The sequence below is a fragment of the Trachemys scripta genome, chromosome 2 (assembly GCF_013100865.1).
Source record: "Trachemys scripta elegans isolate TJP31775 chromosome 2, CAS_Tse_1.0, whole genome shotgun sequence".
In the NCBI taxonomy this organism is placed as follows: domain Eukaryota; kingdom Metazoa; phylum Chordata; order Testudines; family Emydidae; genus Trachemys; species Trachemys scripta.
Window position 1 is genome coordinate 140,831,578 of NC_048299.1, and position 26,213 is coordinate 140,857,790.

The following is a 26,213-nucleotide window of genomic DNA, read 5'->3' on the forward strand; positions in this document are numbered from 1 at the left end:
CTTCCCCTCCCGGGCTCCAGCTGCGCTGGGGAAGCGCCGGCTGGGGGCGCAGGGTCTGGGGGCTGCCCAGCAAACCGTGAAGCTGGTAGCGCTCGGGCAGCCCTTTTCGTGTGGCTGGGAGTGGGAGGGAGGAGGGGGTGGGGTTGGGGTGGAGTTGGGGCAGGGCTGGGGTGGGAAATGGGCGGGGCCAGGGCCCCGTGGAGGGTCCTCTTTTTTTATTTGTTAAATATGGTAACCCTAGCCAAGGGGACTTCCAGCCAGGAGACGGACATCACTCACCTGAGCAGCTGCTGGGGCTTCGGTGAGTGTTGACCCTATGATCCACACACACACACACGCACCCCGCCGCCTGCAGCCCCCATTCCTGCCCAACACTGGGCAAGGGGCAGCCCTATGCCACCATCCCCTACCCCCAGTGAGGCTAGGGTGAGGGGCAGCAGGAGAGGAAGGAAGCCACATGTGATGGCAGTCCCCTCTCCCCCCCCCCCCCCCAGCAACCACCCACCCACAGGGGAGATGGGGGAGGGGGCCTTCCTAGACCTGAGCAGCTGGGGCTTGGGTGAATTTTGTGACAACCTTCCCCCCCACCCTCTCAGCCATTACCCTGCAGTCCTCACTCCTGCCCCACGCTGGGCAAGGGGCAGCCCCATCCCCAGTGAGGCTATGGTGAAGGGCAGCAGCAGGGGAGGTCACACGTGATGGCAACCCTCCCCCCCGCAAGTATCCACCATAGAGGAGGCGAGTGGACTTTCTGGACCTGAGAGGGGCCCGAGGAGCATGTGCAGTGACCGTGGTGCAGAGTGAGTATGCTGCAGGGGTGGGGGGGAGGGAGAGAGGAGGGGTCCCTCCCCCGGAGCTTGCTGCTGCTGGCGGGGGGAGGGGGGAGTCCTCTCTCTGGCCCTAGCACTGGGGCAGTCTATCTGCACCCCAAGTTCCTTATCCCCAGCCCTGCCCCACCCAAGAGCCTGTGCCCCCAGCACCCCAACCCTGAGCCCCAGCCCTGAGCACACTCCTGCACTGTGAACCCCTCATCCCCAGTCCCACCCCAGAACTCTCACCTGAGGGGAAAAACATGCAACTTAAATTTGGCGGTCAGTTTGGAGTATCATTGTGTTTAGTGCAATACTTGATTATTTTACACCCTTTAAAGTATATAACTGGTCGTATACAGGTGTTACGAAGTGGGAATGTTCTTAATGTTTTCTCTGAATACTGTGTGGGTGTCTCAGTTTCCCCAATGCATTTCTTAAGGATCTAGATGGTGGGATAAGGGGGTGTGATTGTTGTAGAGCCCTAGAGGGCCAGTGTGATGCTGTCTGCACAGAGAATGGCCGACACCCTGTCTTCTGGCAACTGATGGCCTGGGCCGCTCTCCTGCAAGGTGTCAACTGAAGGTGTTGGAGAACAGAGAGATCAGGTGGCCTCCTAATGCTTGGAAAAGAGACAAAGGCCAGAGGAGGGAGTGTCAGTGCCTATGCGGACTTCTGGGAAGCGCACGGTGTGGAAGGGGATGCTGGGATGCTCTAGAATTACTCCATACAAAGCCAGTCAGGACTCTGGGGGAGCCTCCTCTCTCTGAGCATACTGTCTCCAGGGCAAGAAGCTTACACCTTCCTGGGTCTGACCTCAGAGCATTCAGCGTGCCTTTTCATACCGTGCGCTTCCCACAGCAAGTCCACATGGGCGGGGCTCCTAGGGAAGCCAGAGGGTCCTGCACCCCAACTCCGCAGTCAGACTGACTCTCAGTCAGCCGGTAAAACAGAAGATTTATTAGACGACAGGAACACGGTCTAAAACAGAGCTTGTAGGTACAGAAAACAGGACCCCTCAGTCAAGTCCATCTTTGGGGGTGGGGAACCCAGACCCAAGTTCTGGGCCTCTCCCCATTTCCCCAGCCAGCTCCAAACTGACACTCCCTCCAGCCCCTCCTCTGGCCTTTGTGTCTCTTCCGGACAAGGAGGCCACCTGATCTCTTTGTCCCCAACACCTTCAGTTGGCACCTTGCAGGGGAAACTGAGGCACCCACACAGTATTCAGAGAAAACATTAAGAACATTCCCACTTCATCACAACAGGTACAACAAAATATAGACTCATAGACTTTAAGGTCAGAAGGGACCATTATGATCATCTAGTCTGACCTCCTGCACAACGCAGGCCACAGAATCTCACCCAGCTACTCCTGTAACAAATCCCTAACCTATGCCTGAGTTATTGAAGTCATCAAATCGTGGTTTAAAGACCTCAAGGTGCAGAGAATCCTCCAGCAAGTGACCCGTGCCCTCACGCTGCAGAGGAAGGCGAAAAACCTCCAGGACCTCTGCCAATCTGCCCTAGAGGAAAATTCCTTCCTGACCCCAAATATGGCGATCAGTTAAACCCTGAGCATGTGGGCAAGACTCACCAGCCAGCACCCAGGAAAGAATTCTCTGTAGTAACTCAAATCCCACCCCATCTAACATCCCATCACAGACCATTGGGCATATTTACCTGCTAATAATCAAAGATCAATTAATTGCCCAAATTAGGCTATCCCATCATACCATCCCCTCCATAAAGTTATCAAGCTTAGTCTTGAAACCAGATATGTCTTTTGCCCCCACTACTCCCCTTGGAAGGATGTTCCAGAACTTCACTCCTCTAATGGTTAGAAACCTTCATCTAATTTCAAGTCTAAACTTCCTAATGTCCAGTTTATATCCATTTGTTCTTGTGTCCACATTGGTACTAAGCTTGAATAATTTCTCTCCCTCCCTGATATTTATCCCTCTGATATATTTATAAAGAGCAATCATATCTCCCCTCAGCCTTCTTTTGGTTAGGCTAAACAAGCCAAGCTCTTTGAGTCTCCTTTCATAAGACAGGTTTTCCATTCCTCGGATTATCCTAGTAGCCCTTCTCTGCACCTGTTCCAGTTTGAATTCATCCTTCTTAAACATGGGAGACCAGAACTGCACACACTATTCCAGATGAGGTCTCACCAGTGCCTTGTATAACGGTACTAACACCTCCTTATCTTTACTGGAAATACCTCGCCTGATGCATCCCAAGACCGCATTAGCTTTTTTAACGGCCATATCACATTGGCGGCTCATAGTCATCCTGTGATCAACTAATACTCCGAGGTCCTTCTCCTCCTCTGTTACTTCCAACTGATGTGTCCCCAATTTATAACCAAAATTCTTGTTATTAATCCCTAAATGCATGACCTTGCACTTTTCACTCTTAAATTTCATCCTATTACTATTACTCCAGTTTACAAGGTCATCCAGATCTTCCTGTATGATATCCCGGTCCTTCTCTGTATTAGCAATACCTCCCAGCTTTGTGTCATCCGCAAACTTTATTAGCACATTCCCACTTTTTGTGCCAAAGTCAGTAATAAAAAGATTAAATAAGATTGGTCCCAAAACTGATCCCTGAGGAACTCCACTAGTAACCTCCTTCCAGCCTGACAGTTCACCTTTCAGTACGACCTGTTGTAGTCTCCCCTTTAACCAATTCCTTATCCACCTTTCAATTTTCACATTGATCCCCATCTTTTCCAATTTAGCTAATAATTCCCCATGTGGAACCATATCAAATGCCTTACTGAAATTGAGGTAAATTAGATCCACTGCATTTCCTTTGTCTAAAAAATCTGTGACCTTCTCAAAGAATGAGATCAGGTTGGTTTGGCACGATCTACCTTTTGTAAAGCCATGTTGTATTTTGTCCCAATTACCATTGACCTCAATGTCCTTAACTACTTTCTCCTTCAAATTTTTTTCCAAGACCTTACATACTACAGATGTCAAACTAACAGGCCTATAGTTACTCGGATCACTTTTTTTCCCTTTCTTAAAAATAGGAACTATGTTAGCAATTCTCCAGTCGTACAGTATAACCCCTGAGTTTACTGATTCATTAAAAATTCTTGCTAATAGGCTTGCAATTTCATGTGCCAGTTCCTTTAATATTCTTGGATGAAGATTATCTGGGCCCCCCGATTTAGTCCCATTAAGCTGTTCGAGTTTGGCTTCTACCTCGGATGCGGTAATATTTACCTCCATATCCTCATTCGTCATCCTACCATTATCCCTAAGCTCCTCATTAGCCTCATTAAAGACTGAGGCAAAGTATTTGTTTAGATATTGGGCCATGCCTAGATTATCCTTAACCTCCACTCCATCTTCAGTGTTTAGCGGTCCCACTTCTTTCTTTGTTTTCTTCTTATTTATATGGCTATAGAACCTTTTACTATTGGTTTTAATTCCCTTTGCAAGATCCAACTCTACATGGCTTTTGGCCTTTCTCACTTTATCCCTACATGTTCTGATCTCAATAAGGTAGCTTTCCTTGCTGATCCCTCCCATCTCCACTCCTTGTAGGCTTTCTGCTTTTTCTTAATCATCTCTCTGAGATACTTGCTCATCCAGCTTGGTCTACAACTCCTGCCTATGATTTTTTTCCCTTTTCTTGAAGCAAGTGCTGCTTCTGACTTTCCACTTTTAATTGATCCTTGTAATCTTGTGGCGCCGACGCATTGTAGCTTCATTTTATCCCAGCAACAAATTCTTGATTTGTAGGACCGCTAATGATCAACAATGGATAAATTTTTAATAAAGTTACCCAGAGAAAAAGAGGAAAAGGGTAATTCATCAAGTGATGTCCCGAGTTCAACACCCAGCTTTCAAACTGAAGTTATACAAAAGAAAGATACGGCAAATCTACAAGATAAAAAAAGGAATTTTCAGCAATCTTAGCTATCAAGATTTTAGTGGTTGGAGTACAATAGCAAGTTAAACAGATCTTAATATTTTCTACGAAGGCTGAACCAACATTTATTTCGTCTGGATTTCAAGATTGGAGACATGCATTGCATGGTTTTACATCACACGAAAAAACAAGGAAGTGGTAGTGAAGTATGCTGCTCTGCAATCACAGGTAAATGTTTCTGCATTAATGTCAGCCAGTTGCAGAAAAGAATCACAATCCGCTAGGATTGCACTGCACAACATTTTTACCAGTGTTCAGTACCTAGCTCAACAAGGAATAGCATTATGTGGACATAATGAGAGTGATTCAAATTTGATGCAGCTCTTGTTGCTATGCAGTACAGATTCTGAGGAACTGAGACAGTGGCTTAATCGCACAAAATACAAGTGGCTGTCACATGAGGTTATTAACGAAATAATCAAAATGATGGTGCTAAGAAAAATTGTGCAAAAGATAAAGGATTCTAAGTTTTATGCCATTGTAATGGATGAGACTACCAATTTGTCAAGAAAAGAACAAGTAAGTTTTTCTTTAAGGTTCTTTTCTAGTGAAGACTGGGAGATTTATGAGGCGTTTATTGGGTTTTACCAAACTGACACAATGGATGCTGCTTCTCTTTTCAAAATTGTGGAAGATACATTTCTCAGGTGTGATTTGCCCTTTTCTGATTGCCGGGGGCAGTGTTACGACGGAGCCGGTAATGTGTCCTGCAAATTTACTGGGGTCCAAGCCAGAGTGAAGGATCGAGAGCCGAGAGCGGAATTTGTGCACTGTGCTGCACATTCCCTTAACCTTGCCACGCAGAATGCCCTGCATAATATTCAAGAGTGTCGTTATATGTTTTCGATGGTGAAAGATCTCATCAATGCCTTCAGGGAGTCACCAAAACGTATGGCAGCATTCAGAGAGTTTCCGAGTGAAGGGGAACCTTCTTTACGACCATTGTGCCCAACAAGATGGACACTAAGGATCAGTAGCATTAAATCACTGCTCCACAACTACAAGGCCATGATGAACTGCCTAGATGAACTTAGTTACTCTTCCGATGAATTTGGCTTAAAATGTAGTGGATTCTCAAAGCACCTTCAATCTTTTTCAACATACTTTACAGTCACTAACAGTTCTTGTGAAAGCCATGGGTCCTGTAGAAGAAGCTAATGCAAAAATTCAAAGCCCAAACGTGTCATTGACAAGCGTTATGAAGAAAGTTGGCCTGTAGCAAGAGGTGTTGAGTGGGATGCGCACCGACCCATCATACAATCGCTTCTGGGAAACAACAGTAGAGAAGGCAAGAAATCTTTATTTAGATGAGCCTACACTCCTGAGAAAACGCAAACCACCAAGATGGCTCGACCGTGGAAGCCTTCCTCACATCTTCAGTGACCCCAAAGTGTATTTTCATCAAATATATGTCAGGATCATTGATGCTTGCAAAGTTGCCATTGAACAGAGGTTTTCAACAGAAAGCTTTACATTCGCAGTAAAATTGGAGAAGCTTATAACTGAGGCAGCAAATGGCCCGAAACAGGACATTGTCCCAATAAGTGAAGCTTTCCATGGTGACATCAACACGGAGAAACTGTTTCTTCATTTAGAAATGTTGAGTGATATTTGCAGATCGAGAAATTGCCAGTTTAATTCAGTGAGCGAAGAGAAGCAATTTCTAAAACAAAATGAGGGCTTGAGTGACATGTTGTCAGAAGTTACAATTCTCCTGAAATTATTCTACACCATTCCGACTACAGCCTGCATCGCTGAGCGATCATTCAGTTGCTTGCGCCGACTGAAAAATTATTTGCGACCGACAATGGGCCAAGAACATTTAAATCACTTGACATTTCTGCACGTTCATAAGAACTTTACCTCTGAATTGGACATTGCAAGTCTCCTGAATGACTTAATTTCAAGAACCAAACAACGACGAAAAGTGTTTGCTGCCTCCTGAAGAACATCTCAAAAGAAGGGGCTATATTTGTTTTAATTTTAGAAAGTATTTGTTTTTGAGGGTTATTGAACAAACAGTGTATGGTCGTTTCCGTATTCAAAAGAGTATTAATAACGTTGATATTCTTAGTTAAATAATTTTTTTATGATAGTGATATTGTGCAATAAAGAGAAACTTAAACGCTTCCAGCTTCCAGTCATTTTTACACTATTTAATAAAATATATATATATCGGCTTACAGGGCGGGGGGGGGGAAGGGATTAGACCCATTCTGGGCACCACCAAAAATACAGACCTGCCGCCTATGCTGCCAATCAGGTTTGCCTGGTCCAGACGTGCTGCTGGGAAGTGATTACACAGCAGGGAGGGAGCTACCAGGGACAGGGTTCAGAGGGGCTGTGACCCCAGGCCCAGCCAGCGAGAGGGAGCAGGTCCCATTCCCTCCCCCAGCAGCTGAATTCCAGACCGAGCAGTGGAAGGATCCCTCCTTGGAGAAGCTAAGGGAACTTGCTGGCCACAGCGCTGCAGACCCCCTTGGGGAAGGCTGCAGGGACAGAGTCCTGTGGGAGAAGGAATTCCTGTACCAGGAATGGGCTCCCCAACGGGAAGTAGAGCTGGGGGGAATCAGGAGGCAGCTGGTGGTGCCCCAGGAATCCACAGGGTTCTTCCTGTTCAAGCTGCTGTATGGGAGGAGAGTGAGGGGACCCCTGGACCTGGAAGGGGAGGATTAGGAGAAGGGGGAAGACCCCCTGGTGGATCTCTTCCCTGAGGTGGGAGCCAATTTCCCCATCAGGTGTTCCCCGTTCAGAGTCACTGGGAAAGCAGCCCAGAACCTGGAAAGAGAGGTCAAGGACATGTGACTTTAGATGTGATCCAGCTGTTCAACAGCCCACAGGCCTCACCCGTGGGGCTGGTCCCCAAGGGAGACAGGATGATCTGATTCTGTGGGGACTATCGGAAGCTTAAAGCCATCACGGTGTCCGATGCCTACTCCATGCCTAGGCCTGGGGAGATTCTAGACAAGCTGAGGGGGATGGAGAACTTGGCCCTGGCGTACATCGATGACGTGTGTCTTTAGCCAGACCTGGGAGGAACATGTGTCCCAGGTGAAGAGGGGGCTGGGCTGCCTCCAGGAGACAGGATTGATGGTAAAAGCCGAAAAGTGCAAGGTGGAGATGATCAGAAATTGGCCCATTCCCTAGACCAAGAAACAAGTCCAGGCCTTTATCAGGAAGGCGGGGGGCTACCAGAGGTTTGTACCTCACGTTAGCTCCCTAGCTGCCCCCATCCCTGAGCTATGTGAGAGGGGTAAGCCAGACGAGGTGGTCTGGACTGAGCAGTGCCAGAGAGCTCTCTGTATACTTAAGGAGGCTCTAATCCAGGGCCCGGTAAATCTGGTAAACCCAGAGTTTGCCAAGCCTTTTGCAGTGTTCACCGATGCCTCAGATGCAAGGCTGGGCACGGTGCTGATGCAAGCCAATGCCGAAGGGGGGACACCCCATCGGGTACCTGAGCAAGAAACTGCTGCCTGAAGCAGAACTATGTGGCCTCAGAGAAGAAATGCCTGGCCGTGGTGCAGGCCCTTAGAAAGCTGCAGCTGTATCTATTGGGGCAGCACTTTACTGTGTATACCGACCACTCTCCCCCGACGTGGTGGCAAGGGGCTAACATTGAGCTGCTGGGGACAGACACACCTGTTCAGAGGGTGGCCAAGGTCAAGATGGGGGCTCTTAACCAAGAAAGCCCGAATTGCAGCCCTCCAAACTGGAGTGCTGGGAAAAGACCCAATCCCAGTTTAAACCCCAGGAGTATTGGGGTGAAAAGGGCACGGGCTGCATAAACCTTCCCGCATGCAGCCCGCAAGCACCATCAAGCACAACAGACCCACGGGAGGGTGTGAAACTGGAATGTCCTGGTGTAACTCCCACGCAGGAATGGGAGAGGTGCTGGGGCATCCATGGGAACGTTGGTGGGTTCGAACTTCCCCAGGTCACCAGCTAAAGTGACCTCACTCAGTTCAGTCTCGAAGGGGGGGGCGAGATGTGACGAAGTGGGATTGTTCTTAATGTTTCCTCTGAATACTGTGTGTGTGCCTCAGTTTCCCCTATGCATTTCTTAAGTCTCCAGTGTGCATAAATGGCTGACACTTTGTATCCTGTAAACAAATGACTGGGGCCCTTCCCCCCTGCAAGGGAATAGATAAAGGTGAACAAAGAGATCAGGTGACCTCCTGGCCCGGGAAAGAGACAAAGGACAGAAAGGTGGGTCTGGAGGAGGTTTGAGTTTGGAGCTGGCTGGGGACGGGGAGTGAGTGCAGACGGGGGTGTCTGGCTCGCTGGGCCCCAGAATGGATCTGGCTGAGGAGTCCTGTTCTCTGTACCTACAAGCTCTGTTTTAGACCGTGTTCCTGTCATCTAATAAACCTCTGTTTTACTGGCTGGCTGAGAGTCACGTCTGACTGCGAAGTGGGGGGTGCAGGACCCTCTGGCTTCCCCAGGACCCCGCCTGGGCGGACTCGCTGTGGGAAGCACACAGAGGGGCATATGCTGAATGCTCCAAGGAGAGACCCAGGAGGTGAAGCCGTGTGAGGTTCTTGCCCTGAAGACAGTCCGCTCCGAGGGAGAGGTGGCTCCCCAAAGTCCTGACTGGCTTTGTGGGGAGCAGTTCCAGAGCATCGCCCGGGGGCTCCGTGACACCTTGCTACAAACGGAAGCTCTGAACAAAGGACTGAATGACCCATCCCAGCTGGGGATGTTCCAGAGACTTGATTTGAACCTGCAGTTTATTCCATCACTGCTACAAGCCTGAAGCAATAACTTTGCCATTACTGTATGTAATTGATTCCATTTAACCAATTCTAGCTCTCATCTCTATCTTTTTCCTTTTATGAATAAACCTTTAGATATTTGGATTCTAAAGGATTGGCAACAGTGTGATTGGTGGGTCAGATCTGATTTGTATATTGACCTGGGTCTGGGGCTTGGTCCTTTGGGATCAGAAAACCTTTTTCCTTTTACTGGGGTATTGGTTTTCATAACCATTCATCCCCATAACAAGTGGCACTGATGGTGATACTGGGAAACTGGAGTGTGTAAGGGAATTGCTGGTGTGATTTGTGGTTAGCCAGTGGGGTAAAACCGGAGTCCTCTCTGTTTGGCTGGTTTGGTTTGCCTGGTGTGCAAAGGACCCCCAGCCTTGGGCTGTAACTGCCCTGGTCTGAGCAATCTGTCCTGAAATGACACTCTTAGAAGTGTCCCACCAAAAGCAACATGGTTACAGAGTGCCAGCATGGTAGCTGATGCGTTGTCCCGGAGAGGGGGACTTGAAATTTCCCAGGTCACTGGTTAGAGTGACCTGCTCAATTCAGTCTCGAAGGGGAGAGATGTGACGGAGTAGGGAGTATTAACCTGGTTATGTTGCATGGGAGTTTTGCTAGTTTACTGTATGCATTGATACTAGATAGTGGTTGGGATATCAGGGGGGTGACTTCACTTGAGGGATGATACTTGAGCACGTAACCTGAGCCCAGGAGGGGGTTGGGGCCAGGTGACACCTTCTGCCCAGGAAACTGGACAAAGACTATATGCATCCGAAGAAGTGGGCTGTAGTCCACGAAAGCTTATGCTCTAATAAATTTGTTAGTCTCTAAGGTGCCACAAGTACTCCTGTTCTTCTTTTTGCGGATACAGACTAACACGGCTGCTACTCTGAAAACTGGACAAAGACTGGAGGAGGAGCTGGGGTGTGTGGCTGGGTGAGACTGCTGAGGTTTCAGTTTGGAGCTGGCTGGGGAAATGGAGGGAGGCTCAGAACCGGGGTCTGGTCTCCTTACCCCGCAAGATGGACCTGACTGAGGGGTCCTATTCTCTGTACCTACAAGCTCTGTTTTAGAGTGTGTTCCTGTCATCTAATAAACCTTCTGTTTTACTGGCTGGCTGAGAGTCACAGTGAATCGCAGGAAGTGGGGGGTGACTGACTTCCCCACCCTCCACGACAAGGGCCCTGACTTCCCCACCCTCCATGACAAGGGCCCTGACTTCCCCACCCTCCATGACATGGGCAATGGAGTTCTACATTGTGACTGGAGTGGTCACTGTCGCAGGGACTAGGGGCTTGTGGGAGCGCGGCTGGAGGACTGTTAGCATTGACACATGTGTAGTGTGTACGCTTGCTCTGTGCTGACCTAAGGAGGTGGAATTTGGCTCCGTGGCGCTCAGGGAGGTGGTTTTACTGTCGCTGTAACAAGGCGCTTACGTCGGTGGGAGACAGACTGGCGTCCAGGGACATGCACAGCTAGGATGCCAGACGTCGATTTCCATCAGCCTGTAGCCCAGGCCTGGGTGTCAGAGCACTGGAATGGCAGACCCTACTGAGACGAGGGGAACCCAGGCATCAAAGATGAATCACTCGCTCCAGAGGCCCCTGAATGTGTGAGTACACCATGGCGGGGTCCCCAGAGTACAAGCGAAAGGTCTCGGGGTTCTGTGTTCAGAAGAACCAGCGCTCCTGGAAGGAGGAGACAAAGGAGACAGAACGGGCGAGATTGAGTCTTTGTGGAGCAGGGCATGGCAGAGCCCTGGCTTGTCCCAGCAGGCCTCATGGCCTAGGCCAGCCTCTCTCACGTTAACCCAGAGTCTCCTGGATGATAATTGTCACTGTGTTGTGAAGGGGCTGTCTGGTGTCGCTGCAGATGCTGACTCAGGCCACGTCTGCGCTACGGCGCTGTAGATGCTTCCTGTGGTGACAGAAGGGGTAATCCACCTCTCCGCGCACGCGCCACCAGCTAGGCTGTGGAATTGTTCTTCCATCGCCCGAGCCATGTCTACAGCAGGGCTTAGATTGGCACAGTAGGGGGGTGAGTTTACCCCAGTCACCGTAGCTACGGCTTTTAAGTGTAGACTAGACCTCGGCGCATTGGGCCCGGAAAGAGCAGAACACGGCTCCCGCAAGGGTCTGGCCTGCTGGACTCACGGGCAGAGACAGGGAACGCTAGCACCGAAGGCCCAGTGGCGGAGTGGTGGAAGCCATGGGCCTGTCCCTGTGGAGCTGTGTGGATCCCTGGGCCTTGGTACAGTAAACAAGTCACTCCCAAGACTGATTACAGTCTGGGCATCGACCCTGTGAATCCGGCCAGCCGGCTCCCAGCCCCTCTAGTTACTGGAGGGATAATACTCATTGCTAGGGTTGCCAGGTGTCCGGTTTTCGACCAGAATGCCCACTCAAAAAAGGACCTCGGTGGCTGTGGTCAGCAGCGCTGTCCGGGACGTTAAAGGTCCGGTCGGCGGCACAGCAGGGCTAAGGCAAGCTCCATGCTCCGTCTCCTGCACGTAGGGGCAGCCAGGGGGCTCCACATGCTGCCCCTGCCCCAAGCACCGTTCCCTGCAGCTCCCATTGGCCGGGAATCGCAGCCAGTGGGAGCTGCGGGAATAGTGCCTGTGGACGGGGCAGCACACAGAGCTGCCCAGCCACACCTCTGCGTAGGAGATGGAGGGGGATGTGCTGCTGCTTCCAGGAGCTGCTTGAGGTAAGCGCTGCCCAGGGGGCACCCATGCCCCATCTCTTGCCCCAGCCCTGATCCTCCTCCCGCCCTCCGAACCCGTTGGTCTCAGCCCGGAGCACCCTCCTGCACCCCAAATCCCTCATTCCCAGCCCCACCCCAGAGTCTGCAACCCCAGGCAGAGCCCTCACACCGCCACACACACCTCAACCCTCTGCCCCCTCCTACATCCTGAACCCCTCATTTCTGGCCCCATCCTGGAACCCGCACCCCCAGCCTAGAGCCCATACCCCCTCCCATACCCCAACCCCCTGCTTCAGCCCAGAGCCCCCTCCCATACTCTAAGCCCTTCATCTCCACCCCCCAGCCCGGAGCCCCCTCCTGTACCTCAAACCCCTCATCCCTGACTCCACCCCAGGGCCCGCACCCCCTCTCACACCCCAACCCACTGCCTCAGCCCAGAGCCCCCTCCTGCTCCCTGAACTCCTTATTTCTGGCCGCACCCTGGAGCCCGCACCCTCAGCCGGAGCCCGCACCCCAACCCCCTGAGCCAACCCGGTGAAAATGAGCGAGTGAGTGAGAGTGGGGAGAGCAAGCGACAGAGGAAAGTGGGGATGGAGTGAGTGGGGGTGGGGCCTTGGAGAAAATGACAGCTAAACTTTGCAGGTCTAGAAAACTGAAGTTAAGGTTCCTAGTTACACAACCCCCGAACCCAGGGCAGGCTGGGAATGCCCTGTTTGGGCCTGCAACAGAAAGTCTGGATCCCGATCTGGTGTTTCCCAGTCTTTACTAGCTCACCCTGCCTCCTATTGAGAAGGATACACTTCAACCTAGCTGGAAATAACCTCTGACCAGCGGCGAAATCGGATATTGCTCCTACTGCCCGGAAAGTTGTTTAAGAAGCTGAAAGCTATTTCACCCCAGAATGGCTTCACTCAGGAAACACCCTGAGGGCAGTCTCCTAGGGGAGACGTTGATTTGCACCCCTGCTGTAGTCGGCAAGCTTCACGGGTGATGCTGTGCTTTGCAACACAATAAAACCTCAGTCCTCTCTGCCTGGAAATCAGCAACGTTCTCCAGACCTCCGATGTCTGGGGCACAGTGAGAGTCACGCCCCCGTGGCTTCGTGCAGGGCCTGGCGAGACACTTCTCATAGGAAGTGACCAGCAGACGCAGCAGAGACTGCTGTGGCAATTTCAGTTCCTGTGGGACCAGGCCAGCTCTTCCCCTTTGGGCAGGAGCAGCAGACGCGGCTCTGCGTAAATAGGATGTTCCTTTTGCATCTGTGTCGCTGGGGAATCGACGGTCGGCCGGCAGTTTCCCAGCCACTCTCCTGGGAACACAGCACATTTCTAGATCTCGGGTGATTTATTCATGAGTCAAGGCACCGTTCTGAAATCGAGACAGAGTTTTGGACTGGCTCATCTCCCCCTTCCCCCCCCACCCCTGCCCCGGCTGCTTTTGATTCATCCTCCACTGTCTCTATTCAGCCCTGCCTTGAATCATGGCCTCAATCCCATTTCCTTCCTCTGTGTCCAGACGCAGCTGTGCCCCTGCCCAGGTCTGATTCACAGCCCCTGCTTCTGCTTGTGGCGGGGGGCCGCTCCTGTCCAAAGGAGTCTTCCACTCGCCCGCCCACCCGCCCGCCCGGAAGGAGATGGCTCAGGCGGAGAGGAAGAACAGACGTGGCATGGAGGGCTCGATCTTGCGCTCATGGATGTCAGTTGGCTCTCTGAAATTCCCAGGTCCCTTGTGTCCCTCACCCCTCTGGCAGATGGGCATCAGACAGAATCACAGCTATGTTCATCTGGAGGACATCTAGCTTTGCTGATATGACCACTATTATCTGGATTGTGGTAGCACCTAGTCACAGACCAGGCCCCCATGTGCCAGGTGCTGTACATTATTAGGTGTATTACGGTAGTGCCTAGGTGCCCCAGTCATGGACCAGGCCCCCAAGTGCTGCACAGATGCTGAACACAGAGATGGTCCCTACACCCTGAAGGTTTACAATCTAAGCAGACACATGTTCCTTCTGCCTTGTGATGAAGAGCCCCAGCCCTCACCCCTTACCCTGCTTTACTCTCTCACGCTCCCAGAGGCAGCGTGCCCTAATGGATAAAGCACCAGCTGGGGACTCAGGAGCCCTGGGTTCTATTCCTGCCTCTGGCCTGCTGGGGGACCTTGGGCCAGCCACTGTCCCCCCACCCTCTGTTTACCGGGAAGCTTTCTGGGGCAGGGCCTGTCTCTTGCTCGCTCTCTGTGCACTGCCCAGTGCAGCAGGGCCCTGATTTCAGCTGGCACTAATATAATAGGGATGGTCATGTGTCTGCAGGGCAGATGGTTGCAACCACAGGTCCCATCTCATGATCCTCGAGTTTGTCTCTTTCATCACATTCAGCCAGCGCAACTGTGACTTCGTTCCCCAGGAGGTAGTACTGTAGGCTCTCTAGGGCCACCCAGCAGCCAAACATTCCTTCCCCATCACTGAGTGTGCCCTCTCACGAGGAAAGAGTGCACTGCCGATGTACACAACTGGGCGTTATTCTCCATCTAGCTCCTGGGAAAGGACCATCCATCCCTACCACCGAGGTACCTGTCTGCAATACGAAGTCCCTCTCCAAGTTCAGACTGCACCACACTGGGGGTCTACAGCATATGTCCTTGAGCTCTTGAAAGGCCCTGTCATGGGTGGGCGTCCAGCATCCATGAGACCCGCCTTGCGGCAGTGTCCTTGGTTAGTTTGTCAGCGGGGTTGCTATAGTGGTGAATGTGGTATAAACCAGTCATAGTAGCCGGCTAGGCCTAGGAAGACCCGAACTTGTGTGCTCTCCACTGACCATGTATCCCAGATAATGGGATTCCTGTTTTCCCTATCACAAACTCACAGGGGAACTCAGTGATTGGGGAACTATTCAACATTAGTGAGGCCTCATCTGAAGTACTTTGTCCAGTTTTGGGCCCCACACCACAAGAAGGATGTGGAAAAATTGGAAAGAGTCCAGCGGAGGGCAACAAAAATGATTAGGGGGCTGGAGCACATGACTATGAGGAGAGGCTGAGGGAACTGGGATTGTTTAGTCTGCAGAAGAGAAGAATGAGGGGAGATTTGATAGCTGCTTTCAACTACCTGAAAGGGGGTTCCAAAGAGGATGGATCTAGACTGTTCTCAGTGGTACCAGATGACAGAACAAGGAGTAATGGTCTCAAGTTGCAGTGGGGGAGGTTTAGGTTGGATATTAGGAAAAACTATTTCACTAGGAGGGTGGTGAAGCACTGGAATGGGTTACCTAGGGAGGTGGTGGAATCTCCATCCTTAGAGGTTTTTAAGGTCAGGCTTGACAAAGCCCTGGCTGGGATGATTTAGTTGGGAATTGGTCCTGCTTTGAGCAGGGGGTTGGACTAGATACCTCCTGAGGTCCCTTCCAACCCAGATAGTCTATTCTAACGGCAGCTATTTGTCAAGACAGGAATTACAATCCTTGCTGGAGATGACTACATCGTCCAAGTATGCGGCCGCATGTTGATTATGCAGTTGGAGTAATTGGTCCATCAAACGTTGAAAAGTGGGCCACTGCTCCGTGTAACCCGAAGAGCATCGTCTTAAAATGAATTAGACCGAGCGATGTAGGGGAAGCCGTCTTCCTCCAAGAGTCCGGTGATAAGTGGATGTGCCAGTATCCCTTTGCAAAATCCAGAGTGGTGATGCACTGGGTTTCTCGCAGCTGGCCTAAGAGTTCGTCCATCCACAGCATGGAGTAGGAACAAAGTCCACCCAGAAACACAGGGAGCCGGCTTTGCAACCAGCACAATAAGACTCCTCCACTTGCTCAGGGATTCCTCTGTTACCCCGAGTTCTAACATGGTTTTGACAGCCCCCCTCAATTTGTCGGGGATTGGTCAGAGCCTGTCCTGTATTACTTTACCAGGTTTTGTATTAATGTGATGCTGGGCCATGGACAAGCTGAGAATACATTTGGAAAAGCGGCCACTAGCTGAAGCGACTGTTCCTTTTGCTTCTCTCTGAGGGGCTCTGAGCTTCCTTGCGGGCAGCTGTTAATTTGGAGTTCCAGTTCCTCAGGATGCGGCAGGATGAAGACACCTTCCCTAGCTTTCCAGGACTTCAGCAAATGTATGTACTAAAGTTGTTGTTTCTTTTTTCCCCTGGTGGTCTGATTAAATAGTTCTTGGTTCCTACCTTCTTCACTACCTCAGAAGGACCTTGCCACTTGGCCATTATCTTTGATTCAGAGCTTGGAAGAAGCAGTAGAACTTGGCTGAAAGGCGCATAGTCATTCCTCAGCTTCTTTGAGGTTTTCTCTAGTGTAGGCCCCATCGCCTCCCGTCTCTCGCGTGACTTTGAGTCGGATTGTACAAGGTTTTCAGCTCTTGGAGCCTGGCTTTCCCATGTCTCCCACACCAGGTCTGGTATGTCACTCATATGGCAGTGAAAACCTTGTGGAAGCTTGCAGTGCTTCCCTAAGGGTGAAGAGTAGGGCCAGGGTTAGTTGGTCCCAGTGTCAAGGGTCATGGGTGATTAATTTCTTGAGCATTCTCTTTGCTGTCTGATTAAATCTTTTCACTAGGCCATCCATCTGTGGGTGGTACATGGATGTGCGTAATGCTTTTCGATAGGCCACAGACCTCCCTCATCAGCCAGGGCGTGAAACTTGTCTCTTTGGGGATCCCATGTGAAGGTCTTTAGCAGCTCGTCAGCAATGGTCTTTGTTGTACTTAAAGTACTGCACAGGATCTTTTCAGGGGGAATAAGGCAAAGTGCCACATTTATTGGTAATACATGTATCAACCAACACTGTATCATATGCATATGATATATGTATTACACTCACGCACTTACACACACAAGCACACTCCGTCTTGTTGTTGTTACCAATTAGTTGCTCTCCTTAACTGCACTGGCCACGTGAGTTAGATGGGGGAGGGGTGGAGCCAGGCTTCTGCCGACCTGGATCGATGCTCCCATGTTGACAAGACGAGACCCGGAGTCCTCTGCAAGACACCTCACATTTATAGCAGCTTCCCTTTCATGCAAATCTGTACCAGATTCAAAATCTGTGTCTGTGTCCATTGGTCCTTTGTGCTGCTTTCTTCTGGGTGTTGTCCCAATGCTGCAAAGAGGGTGTTTCCAAAAGAAGGTGCTCGCTTCTAACCCACAAGACCCTCAATATGTCTGCTTTTCTTTAGTGAGCCCACTTGACAAGTTTTATAGTTTTGGGGTCTGGCTTCTATCCTCTCTCCAGCTGTTGAAGCTGCCTGGAGGTGCTCGCCTTCCATGCCTTGCTCATTCACACCTCGTTCATTCAACAGGACAATTGATTAAAAGAGGGGGGAGATCTTATTCTACTCCTAGCAAAAAGACTTTTTTTTAACATTATACCAAGGCTCAATACAAAGTTTTCTATATAAGGATCTGATACAAAGTTGTATGAAAATAGAGGCATAATACAAAGTCATATGAAAGTTCTGTGAAGATGTTTAATGCAGAGATTTTTCTACATTTTGGCTTTGGCGGACTGGGCTGGTATGGACTCCAGGTATCGGGTGGCATAGTCCACAATAACAAGTGTAGGCTGGTGTCTGGGAGTGCTCTTCTGTAGGGGGGGCTATAAGATCAATGCAAAGGGGATGTCCACCAAGGGGAGGAGGTACTCAGAGAGCCTGTGGGACCCTCTTAGGGGCTACTGGTTGGTATGTTTGGTATGATGCACAGAAATTCTCAGCTACTTTAAGGACGCTGGCCAAAAGTATCCGGCCAGGATCCTCGACTGTGTCGTATCCTTCCCAAGGTGTCCTGCACATGTGCTGCGTGTAGGAGCTTGCGACAATACTCCCAGGGCACTAGTAATTGTGTCCGTATCTCCTGCATCTGCTTGTCCTGGTCTGTGCAATACAAGTCCGTCGTAAGGGCAAAATGAGGGGACTGCCGTGCCCTCTGGGGTGCCCCCTCCTCGTCATCTATCACTGCTCCTTCTTTGAAGGCCCGGCTCAAAGTCATGTCCTTTCTTTGCTCCAGGCATAAATCCAAGAGACCTGTTAGACTCTCCAGGTCTAGTCTGGGTCCATGGAAGGCCCTTCCCCGATGTCTTCGGCCTTGTCCACATTGACTAGAGTCAGTGTTCTCCATGATGCCTACGGAGCAGGCGGCCTCTCTCCGCTCTTTCCTTCTAGGCCAGGAGGTGAGTAGGTTGGAAGAAATGTTAGGGGCTCTGTTCCTGTCCGAGGAATCTTCCTTGGGCTCCTGCCCTACAGGAAGTTTCTGTAAGAGTTTGTCCAGTCTCGGCCTGTCTCACTGGAGGGAGATCTGGAGACGCACGAGATTTCATCCGGTCTTGGTTCCCGTCAACAGTCACTGTTACTGTCGATCTGGGATACTGTAGAATATCACCATGGATGCATTTAATGGGGATTCCCCCCTCGCTTCCCTGCTCTTCCCAGTATCTGCTCCCGGACAAAATGTCTGGTCACGCCTCGAGTCTACAAGGGCCAGCGTCTCCGTTGTCAGCGAGAGCGACAGACTATCGAGTCTGCAGCCTTGTCATCCTCTTTCCAGCTCCGCTGGGCCCTTCTTCCTGTGCAGGCATGGGGCAGGGGGCTGGCACGGGCCGTGTGAAGTTGGGAGTCTTAGCCATGGACCCTGAGAGGGGCAGCTGTCACCTACCCTGCCCAACAACTAGTCAGGTGTCTGGGGTTTCTTGGGGTTTGCCCAAGATGGGCCACTCAGTCTCTTTTCTCCTCTAGTGTGTAGAGAGTGAACACTTCGGTAGCACAGGGCCCCCAGACAGCTTGAGCGGCCACGTAGCCCTCCGTGAGATGGGCGGCCTTCGCGCGGATCTGCAAACCCAGCTTCAGCCCGCCGGTAGGAGAATCCAGACAGACTGCTCCATAGCTGGGAGTCCTGCTCTCCTGGATCCCATCTGAGAGGCTGGCTTTAACCACCACCAGCAGACGTCCTTTAGCCTTTGGGCAATCACCCACACCGACGGTAGGTTTCTTCATGTAGACCTAACCGGCCCTTCACCTCATCACGTCCCCGGCATGCTGCCTGGGCTTCCCCAGCGAGGAGTGGGGCCAGCCGGACTGCCCATGGGGCCGGGGCCATTGAGAGGCTGTGGCCTCCCTTTCAGGGGTTACCAGGAATGACTCTGTTGTCTGTCATCAGAGTCGGAGTGGTGCCCGGATATGCCGGGGACATGCTCTGCATGGCGGTGGGTCCCCAAAGAGCAGCGGGAGGTTCCAGGCCCGCCAACCATTGGGACGACTGTTGCTGGTGCGATGCCATCTGCGCAAGCGATTGTTGCTGCACCTGTTGTTGTGCTGGCGAGTCAGCCAGCTGGTGCAGGAGCCAGTTCACCCATCGCTCTTTGCACTGCAGCGACGGTTACATCCACCCCACTTCTGGGACTGTCTCGTCAGATGCTCTTGGGGCCGTCTCCTAACTATCTCCCTCTAGCCACCTCCAACTGGCCCAGCCCTAAAATGGGTCAATCAGCCCTTAAACTCCAGGGCATCTGTTGTGTCCCCATCAGTCCCTTAGAGGCAGCCTGGCCCGGTTGTTGCCCTCCACTATCCCAGGCCTTCCTGCCTCCCCATCTCGCCCAGTCCTCCCTCCTTTAAAGCTGTGGCTGCCTGCAGGCCTCTCTGACTGTCAGCCTGGTGCCTCTCTCCCTGGGCTCCACCTGGGCTTGTGAACCCATTACGGGCGATCAGAGCCATGCTGGGTGGGGGGCCATGCCGGAGTGCTGCATGTATTGCCTTCCGGCCCCAGTGCCCTGACAGCCGGCCCCAGTTTGCCAGCCTGGGAGATTCTGGCAATGACTTTTCCCTGAGTTGGCAGCTCTAGCTTCCCGCCCTGCACGGTTTGCATGTAGAGCTGAGTGTGCTCAAATACCAGCCAGTCCCTCCCGCCTGGCGCAGCATTGTGCAACAACAGCTCCCTGCCAAGCCAGCCCTCCCAGGTGTGACCACACCTCCCCTCACTCCAAGCAGCATAAATAGCCGGGCGAAGCTTGGCAAGAAATCAGACTGGAGGCAGGCGCAGAATGGGCGACCCGGAGCCGCAGGCGGGCCTGGGTACTGCATTGCCATCAGCAAGCTACAGCTGCGAAGGGTTCTCTCTTCTGCCACTTCTCTGCTGGGTCTTGCGGCTCTATGGGGCTTTGTTCCTTCCTCTTTTGCCGAGAGTGCATTTGATCTCCTTGTAGCTGGATCCGGGAGGCAGCCACCCCGCCGGGATAGGCTGAGACACAGCTCTGAGACAGGACAGAAGTTTGCAGCACAACGACCGTATTCTAAAGCCAGAAAATGGGCTGATGTATGGAGATCTCGGTAGTGGGCAAGCAAGCGGCACGCCACAGAGCCAGCCCACGGCCGATCAGGGTCATTTTGATTTTCTTTGAATAAGTGAGAGTTTAGTTGTAACAAGGTGAAACCCCAGCTCATTTCTAAACAAATTCCCCTCCGGCTCTAATTTTAGCTGCATTTCTCTGACTGTAGTTTTCATTCCCTCCGAGGTGACACACAGGAAGCAAAAGGTCACCGCAGTGTGGAAGTTGCAGCGCAGCTGGTTACGACACAGGCTGCAAGGCGCATGCAGGTTGAAAATTACGCTAGTGGAAATTTTGATGCCACAGAATGAGTTACGCTATAGAGCAATGATGTACATTACGGGCATGCAGAGCATGTGACAGCCTCTATAAAGAGACCCATCCTGGCCCAATGGCAGAGTAGATCCACAGAGCAGGGTCAGCCGGTGCAGGATGGGTTGTCCGGTGTGTTGGCTCAGTTACCTGATAGTACTTTTTCTCTTTTACTGTTCAGAGGCCAGTCCGTCCAATATTCATGAAAAACCAGCCACCCAGATGAAAGTCCCCAAGTACCGGTAAGTGATTTCTGTGTCCTGGCAGCGCAGGGCTGCAGAGTTCAGATCCATGGCCGATTTCACAAGGCGGGACTGGCTCCCTGTGGTGTTTGTTGTTCTCTGTATTGTGGTAGGGCCTCGGAGCCCCAGTCATGGAGCAGGGCCGCATTGTGCGAGGCGCTGACAGCAGCGACAGGGCGACTGCGAGAGCAGATGCCAGCCCAAGGCGGGGTGGGGTGGGCGTGACAAAGGGGATGTTCGGTGGGACCAGGCACCCAGCACCCATCAGCTCCTCTGCAATCCGGAAGCAGGATCCCTGAGCTCACTGCCAGCGGAGCAGGGCCTGCGGGAGGCACATGGCTGGGGCTGGGGCTGGCTGGTCTGTGGTGTCTTGTGGCACTGCTGGGTCTAGGGGCACTGAGGGTTGTGTGGAGAGAAGCTGGCATGGCCCTGCATGGATGCTTCCATTTGAGCTTGGAGCAGGTTATGTCTGTTTAGTTTAGATCAGTTGGGAATCGGCGCTGGGGGGGTTGGAGGAGTGGTGGGGGTTTGGAGGGGCAGGGCAGGGTGCTGGGCGTCAGAGGTGAGGGGCGGGGTGTTGGGGGGGTTGGAGAGGTGGTGGGGGTTTGGAGGGGCAGGGCAGGGTGCTGGGCGTCAGAGGTGAGGGGCGGGGTGTTGGGGGGGTTGGAGAGGTGGTGGGGGTTTGGAGGGGCAGGGCAGGGTGCTGGGCGTCAGAGGTGAGGGGCGAGGTATTAGGGGGGTTGGAGGGGCGGGGCGGTGGGGGTTTGGAGGGGCAGGGTGCTGGGCATTGGAGGGAAGGGGCAGGATGCTGGGGGGTTCAGTGCTAGGGGAGGGGCACTGGGGGGGTTGGAGGGGCGCTGGGGGTTCGGAGGGGCAGGGCAGGGTGCTGGGCATCGGAGGGGAGGGGCTGGGTGTTGAGGGGCTCAGTGCTGGGGGTGGGGCGCTGGAGGGGTGGGGCACTGGGGTTCAGTGCTGGGGCTGGATCTAGTTTGCGGCTCATTGGCTCACACTCGCTACCTTTCAGGCTTTGGGACGTGGCCCAGAAGTCTCTCTACCTGCGGAACAATCAGCTGGTCGCCGGCTATTTGCAAGGCTCCAACTCTGCGCTGGAAGGTGAGTCCCATCTCCTAGAACTGGAAGGGGCCTTGAAAGATCATAGAGTCCAGCCCCCTGCCTTCACTAGCAGGACCAAGTACTGATTTTTGCCCCAGATCCCTAAGTGGCCCCCTCAAAGATTGAACTCACAACCCTGAGTTTAGCAGGCCAATGCTCAAACCACTGAGCTATCCCTCCCCCCAGGGGGGCAGCGGGAGTCACGCCCGCTGCCCCCCTGCTGCCCCAGCCCTGGGCGGGCCAGGGCCTGGGAGCCTCCCGGGCAGATCCTGTGCTGGGCACCGTGCCACCACCCTCGCCTGGCAGCCAGAACCTCCGGCTGTGCCCACCCTGCCCTGAGTGCCTCAGCACAGCTCCATCTCCCCGGCACTTTCGCTCGGCTCCCCTGAGCTCCACACAGTTTGCAGCCATTGAGCAGCGATGCTAGAGCTGGGCCGCACCCCCTGCTGGAACGCCAGCCCCCCATGGCCGGCAGCATGGACCCCCCATGACCCCAGGGCCAGCAGCGCAGACCCCCCCCTCCCGCTTGCTCTGCTAAGTGCTAATCAGGCCAGTCTGGTTTTATTCCCAATGTGCCCAATCCGGCCCCTTGGCATGCCGGGGGCTCTGGCCGCTAGGTCACGTGGGTGGTCTGAGAGCCAGCCCGGCTCTCCCACCCTGGGACTCGCCAGGGACTCTGCCAGGGTGGTATTTTCAGCCAATGGGCGAGGGGGTGGCTCGGCCCCAGCCCTGCTCTGGGGGCGGGTGGATCTGTCCTAGGGCTCACCCCCCATTTCTCCCCACAGAGAAGATTTACTGTGTCACCAACCGCCTCTTAAATCCGGAGAAGTTCCCCATTATCCTGAGCATCCAGGAGGGGCGCCGCAGCCTGGCATGTGGGACGGGCACCCCGCCTGTGCTGCAGCTGGAGGTGAGTGGGGACCCCCCTCAGATCTCCGTGTCCTACGCCCCCTTCTCCCCTCCCTGGGGCTCCATTCCCCCGGCCCAGACCTAGCTGCAGCGCAGGCTGGTTGTGGGTGCTCCCAGACCCCCTGCTCCACTGGAGTCCAGATCTCTGCCCGTCACCAGTCCGAGCGTACAGACCAGCCCCAGGCCCTGGCTGGCCCCCGCGGGAGAGTCTCCATCCCTCACCAGCCTCTCCCCACCTGTGCAGGACGTGAACATCACAAAGCTGCCCCGGAACAGCAATGAAACCACCCGCTTCACCTTCTACCGCTCCTACAAGGACGGCATGTGGCGCTTCGAGTCGGCCGCCAACCCAGGCTGGCTGCTCTGCACCTCGGCCCAGTCCAATGAGCCCCTGGGCCTCACCTTACACCAGGACGCAGCCCACATCGTCGACTTCTACTTCCAGCTGTTCTGAGCCCAGCCGCCCGGGAGATGTGGCCTGGCCCCTGGCTGCTGCCAGCCCAGCTCGCCCCTGGCTGCGTAGGAGACCAGCTAGGTCGGGAAGGGCTGCACGACCTCTCCCCTGACCCAGCCGCAATCAGCCAGGGTTGTGTTCCTAGGATTCCTGGGTCCCAGCAGGAGGGCCCCGGGGCCTGATCCTGCCGGGGAACTGAGCGCCCGCCCGGTGGGAGTGTTTCAGGGCACCCAGCCCCTTGTAGAGCCAGGCTGTGCACTTCAGCCAACGTGCCCCAAAGGGGGCCCTGATCCTGGGGGCCCGTCTCCAGTGCCGTGGGGCCTGGCATGGCTATCCAGGACGCCCAGCCTTTTCCAAAGGGGCCTGTGGGCGTCCAGCAGCAGGATGGCCCAACAGTTAGAGCACTAGCCGGGGACTTGGGAAACCTGGCTCTGCCAGACTCCCTTGGGCAAGTCCCGGAGCTGCTCCATGCCTCAGTTTCCCCCTCTGTTCAATGGGGCCACCAGCCCAGCCCTGTCTCCCGGGGCACGTGATGGTAAATCCACTGCCGATGGACGAATCCCAGAGTGTGTGGGAGTCTGCCCCCGTGGCGTCAGCACTGTTCTGGCTCGGCTCGGTGTCTCCCGGCGGTTCTGCTCTGCACGGCTACGGAAGGGCCAAGTGCCCCGGGAGGGGATCTGGGTGCACCCCCTCGCTGTGTGAATAGCTTGTCCCACCAGAGAGCTCTGGACCCCCTCAGCCCCAGTCTGGCTTTGAATAAACATGGAAAGTAGCTACCCATGCCTGAGCGACACTGTTGAGTTGAGATGCACCCGCCCCCCTCTGGGCTCAATTCCCATCAAACGCCCCGGCTGGGCCCTGCTGGAGCCGTAACGCCAGGCTCCCCGTTCCCCAGAGACCGGTGCTGCCACCCCTCCCCCAGCCTGCTCCCCACAGCTTCCAGGCTGGATAAACACGGGGCTGGTTCCCCACAGGGCCTAGCTGGAGTAAGGAACGAAAGAGCCAACGGCGAGCTAGACTCCTGGGTTCTATTCCCTGCTCAGCCACCCACTCGCTTCCCCACTCCGTGCCTCAGTTTCCCCAGCAGTCACATGAGACTAGTGCTCCAGGTCTAGGGTGACCAGACAGCAAATGTGAAAAATCGGGACAAGGGGTGGGGGGCAATAGGAGCCTATATAAGAAAAAGACCCCAAAATCGGGACTGTCCCTATAAAATCGGGACATCTGGTCACCCTATCCAGGTCTATGGCCAGGCCCCCAGCTGGTGTCAATGGGTGCTGCTCCATCGGAGTCAAGGGGGCTGCGCCAGTCACAACTCCCACGCATACAGTGCTCACTCCGTGTTACCGCCCTCCCGGGGGATCGCACCTGCAGAGGAGAGCTGGCATGTTCCAGCCCTCCTCGCTCCCTGGGCCCATGCGGAAGATGTTCCCCTGCAGGGAAAGTGCCCCGTGCACTCTACCATCCCAGCTTTACGGGCGGGCATGGGAGCAATATGGAATAAGCCTGTTGAACATGGGGGCTATTGTGTGTGGGGGGGAGAGGGGCAGAGGAGCTGCCCCAGGGAATGGGACTGGCCAGGTACCAAAACCAGGGGAAGGGATTTTATACAATGTACCTCCAGCCTGCGGAACTCACTGCCGTATGGTGTCATGGAGGCCAAGAGCTTAGTGAGGTTCCACCAAGGACCTGTTTCTCCTGAGTGAGACTGTCCAGAACTACAGGAGAGGGGCTAACGCAGCAGCTGGGATCTGAGCCCATTGCCCCTGGGTCTGATGGGGTCAGGGAGAAACAGCTCCCGGGGTGGGTGGTTCTGGAATGGCCCCTCGCAGGGGCTCTCTGGAGCAGCTGGGAGTGGCCCCATGGCAGACAGGCCATGGGTTGGGTTGGGCATGGGTGCGACGTCCGTGCCCATTGGGGATGGAGTCTGGGAAGGCGCATGGCACAGACGCCACTGCCGATAAACCAGTCAGGTCAGTTTGCAGGCAAGGGACTGGGGCAAGAGAGGGGAGCGCATGTGCTGCACCCAGCCCCAGGCAGCCCCACGGTGTCAGTGGGAGCGCTGGGCACATGAGGAACATGGGGGGTAGCACCCCCAGTGAGCCATGGGGACTGCCTGGGGAGCTGGGCACCCGAGGTTGCAGACAGGCCCTGCTGCTGGGCTGGGGCTTCCCAGGCCTCCCCAGGACACACACGTCCTTCCTTGTGGGTTTATTCCCCTCGTGGGCTGCTCCTCCAGCCCCCCATCAGTGGGGAACCAGCGAGCCTGCCCCAGTGTTTGGCACGAAAGGCCAATGGCTCAGGGAAAACCAGGAGCCTTTCCCAGCCAGCTCTGCCCACAGCTCGGGCGCCCATCCTGGGAACCAGGGTGCGGCTGAAATCCAGAGGGGGCTGGGGACACTCGATGCACCCAGATGGGGGTGGGAGAACCAGTTCATTTGAGGAGGGGCCTCTGCTCGCGCTGTGCGTGGAGGGCCAGCCCCACGGCGGCTGGGGCATTTCACCCATCATTGCATCCTGATCCCCCTGAGGCAATGCCGCCCACGGCTCTGGCATCACACGGGACCAAGCTGCACCCACAGCCTGCTTGGCAGGTTCCCTTAATTCCACCCACTGACATGGCAGCAGCAAGATTTCAA

General features: G+C 53.9%; 1 protein-coding gene across 3 annotated transcripts; it reads left to right on the forward strand.

Moving 5' to 3' along the window:
• Window positions 1-20,246: 20,246 nt before the first annotated feature.
• LOC117872821 (interleukin-1 receptor antagonist protein-like) lies at window positions 20,247-24,342 on the forward strand. 3 transcript variants are annotated; one of them, XM_034761619.1, is made up of 5 exons: window positions 20,247-20,290; window positions 21,038-21,098; window positions 22,123-22,211; window positions 22,997-23,121; window positions 23,365-24,342. In XM_034761619.1, the coding sequence occupies exons 1-5, from the start codon at window positions 20,260-20,262 to the stop codon at window positions 23,572-23,574; spliced, it is 516 nt and encodes a 171-aa protein (XP_034617510.1). In that variant the 5' UTR covers window positions 20,247-20,259; the 3' UTR covers window positions 23,575-24,342. The 3 variants fall into 3 exon arrangements, with proteins under 3 accessions (XP_034617510.1, XP_034617508.1, XP_034617509.1); XM_034761617.1 differs by lacking the exon at window positions 20,247-20,290 and adding an exon at window positions 20,310-20,596; XM_034761618.1 differs by lacking the exon at window positions 20,247-20,290 and having other exon boundaries at window positions 20,612-21,098.
• The last annotated feature ends 1,871 nt before the right edge of the window (window positions 24,343-26,213 follow it).